The sequence below is a fragment of the Sceloporus undulatus genome, chromosome 2 (assembly GCF_019175285.1).
Source record: "Sceloporus undulatus isolate JIND9_A2432 ecotype Alabama chromosome 2, SceUnd_v1.1, whole genome shotgun sequence".
Taxonomy (NCBI): domain Eukaryota; kingdom Metazoa; phylum Chordata; class Lepidosauria; order Squamata; family Phrynosomatidae; genus Sceloporus; species Sceloporus undulatus.
This window is the reverse complement of record NC_056523.1, coordinates 50,783,930-50,787,024: the sequence shown is the minus strand read 5'-3', so window position 1 is coordinate 50,787,024 and position 3,095 is coordinate 50,783,930. Positions and strand designations below refer to the sequence as shown.

The following is a 3,095-nucleotide window of genomic DNA, read 5'->3' as shown; positions in this document are numbered from 1 at the left end:
TCTTTGCTGATCTGTGGTTCTTCCCTGCCTTGGTCCATGGGAGAGGCAATTAAGAAACATCATATAAGATAATATGATAAAATATCATATCATATAAAATATATAAAATATTATCTTTAATTATTTAATAATATTATGGCAGCATATAGCATATTATATATAATATATTAATTTTATATAATGTAAATTCTATTATATAATATAGTACATTAATAAAATATAGTATATATATATATATATATATATTCAAATTTTAAAGTTTATTAAAGATAAAGACAAATGACAACTATACCAAGGCAAACAAAAACAAACTACAGACAACGACTCACAAACATACAAACAGTAAAGCAACAAATGAGATATAAGGTCCTGGATTTCCTACTGATCTTACACATTATTTAACCTTCTGGTCCGCTGGTATTTAAAAACAAAATGAATAAAACTTAAGATATATAGCATTTCATAACAGCCGTATCTGATGTTTTCTAGGAAAAGGCAAAAAAGAAAGAAAAAACGATAAAAGGTACAATCTGAAATAAATAATACTCATGAAAGGTTACATTCAAAAAATTAATCTGAATAATAATAATAATAATAATAATAATAATGTTTATTTATATACCGCTTTTCCAAATTAGATCAAAGCAGTGTACAACAGGAAGTACAATACAAAGTCAAAATAAAACATAACAGGCCTCTCTCCCCCTCAAGATGGTGGCTGAAGGGAGGGCTTTTAATTTAGCTTTCTTCCTGATTTATCCAGGAAACGTACCATTTCCTCTTCCCATTTTAAACCTCTTACTATACAAGTAAATTCATCCATTTCTACAAAATCCAATAATTTTTCTAGCCAATCTTGTAAATCCGGAGGTTCTTTCCTTTTCCAATACTTCGCAAATACTAATTGAGCCGTCGTAGAAATGTAATATAATAATTTTCCATGGGTTTTTTTTCTAATTCTAATACTAAATTTTGTTGATCTTCCAAATTAAACCAGTTGCATAACCATTTAAGGCAAACAGCATCATAATATAAATTGAAATTAGGTAATGACAGACCTCCTCTAATGGTCTTATATATAATATAGTAATTTACATATACTCTAGTAATTATATTATATATAATTAGTACATTAATAAATTATAGTATTATATATAAATTATATTAGATACAATTTATATATAATAAACATTTAATATATATTAAATTATATTATATATAGATATATAATTATATATAATATAGTATTACAGAATATATTACATTATTATATAATATTAGATTATATAATAATAACAACATTGTAACAACATATATGCCATTGTATATTTCTGTTGTTAATATTAAAATATATAACTATATAATAATTATTATATTATACAATGATAATAACAATATATTATTGTTATCATTATGTTTTGAGAGACTTGAGTTCACTTCATCAGACACATGAAGTGCTGTTTTCCTGAAGGGGCTATATTATTATTATTATTATTATTATTATTATTATTATTATTACACTTATCCCTCCATATTCTCTAGGGTTAGGGGCACAAGACCCCCGTGAATATTGAAAAACTGCAAATAAAAGCACCATGTTTTTTACCTGAGAGGACCCTCTCTAGGAATCTCTAGGTCCTCCAGTGAAACTCAGTGGTTAACCCTCAACAGACACTGACCATAGAACTGCACTGGAGGAGCTACAAAGGCCTAGTAGAGTAGTCACTCTAGCAATAATCTCTAGGTCTTTAGTGCAACTGTGAGTTAAAGTGGACCATAGAGTTGCACTGGAGGAGGACTCAGATATTCCTAGAGAGAACATATTAATCAAACCCGTGAATAAGCAAATCCACAAATATCAGTGCCACAAATATGGAGGGATGAGTGTATTATTATTTATAAATAACTGAGCAGCGCTTTTTAAAAAGAGTTAACAGAGCTGCATCCATACTGGGGAAATAACCCGGTTTTGCACCGCTTTAACTCACACAAATGAAACACAAATAATCCTTCCCCAGCCATTATTTTTCTCTGTTTCCCCAACTCTTGTTAATAATACTTAAATTCCACATCCTTGAGCCAGAAAAGAGTTAAAGCGGTGCCAAACCGGGTTATTTCCCCAGTGTGGATGCAGCCCTGTTAAGCTGCCCAATTTTGCTGGGAGGAGGAGGAGCCGTTGCCTAGCAACTGTCTGCTCCTAAATCCTGGCCCTCTTCATTGTGCCTCAGAAGGAGAGCGGCTCGCAATTCGCAGCCTTGGAACACGGACAGGGTTCTCTATATGCTGAGTGGCTCTATGTCGACGATAGTTTCTCTGCGACGCCTGCCAGGGCTTAAAGTCTCGCGAGAAGAGACTTGATAGCCGCCTTTGAAAAACAATGGCGGACGAAGTAGACCAGGTGCGTGATGGCGGTTCCGGGGTTTGGTCCTCGGGAGGAAGGAAGGAAGGATGGATGGGGCACCCCTTTTTCCATCCTGGTTCCCAGCTTCGGCTCCGCAGATGGAGCTTAGGTCCAAAATCCACTGCAGAAATAATCCAGTTTGAGGCCGCTTTAACTGCCCTTGCTCGGTGCTAGGGAATTCTGGGAGTTGTAGTTTTATTTTGGCACCAGAACACTCTCTCTCTCTCTCTCTCTCTCTCTCTCTGGCAGAGAAAGCTCAATGCCTCCCATTACAGTCCCCAGTATCTCCTAGCGCTGAGCCAGGGGCAGTTAAAGCGGTCTCAAACTGGATTATTTCTGCAGTGCACCCTCCTTATGGAGTCAGTGGAGCCAAAGGGGACCTTTCTGACCAAAGTACTTTGGGGTGAGATCCAGCCACTCCATTTTCAATCTGGCTTACAAGTTTTTGCTCAGAATCATAGAGTTGGGAGAGACCTCAAGGGCATCCAGTCCAGCCCCATTCTGCCATGCAGGAAATCACAATCAAAGCATCCCTGACAAAGGGCCATCCAGCCTCTGTTTAAAGACCTCCAAGGAGGGAGACTCTATCACCCTCCGAGGAAGGAGTGCGTTCCACTGTCGAACAGCCCTTACTGTCAGGAAGTTCCTCCTAATGTTGAGGTGGAATCTCTTTTCCTGTAGCTTGCATCCATTG

The 3,095-nt window shown here is 36.1% G+C and overlaps 1 protein-coding gene across 1 annotated transcript in view; it reads left to right on the top strand.

The window, feature by feature from the left end:
• Positions 1 to 2,249: 2,249 nt before the first annotated feature.
• The window catches only part of LSM3 (LSM3 homolog, U6 small nuclear RNA and mRNA degradation associated), a 12,640-nt gene continuing 11,794 nt past the window's right edge, over positions 2,250 to 3,095 (top strand). Inside the window, exon 1 of the mRNA XM_042449242.1 lies at positions 2,250 to 2,398. Coding sequence (XP_042305176.1) covers positions 2,378 to 2,398 — 21 coding nt within the window. The 5' untranslated portion in view covers positions 2,250 to 2,377. The remainder of the gene's footprint in view (positions 2,399 to 3,095) is intronic.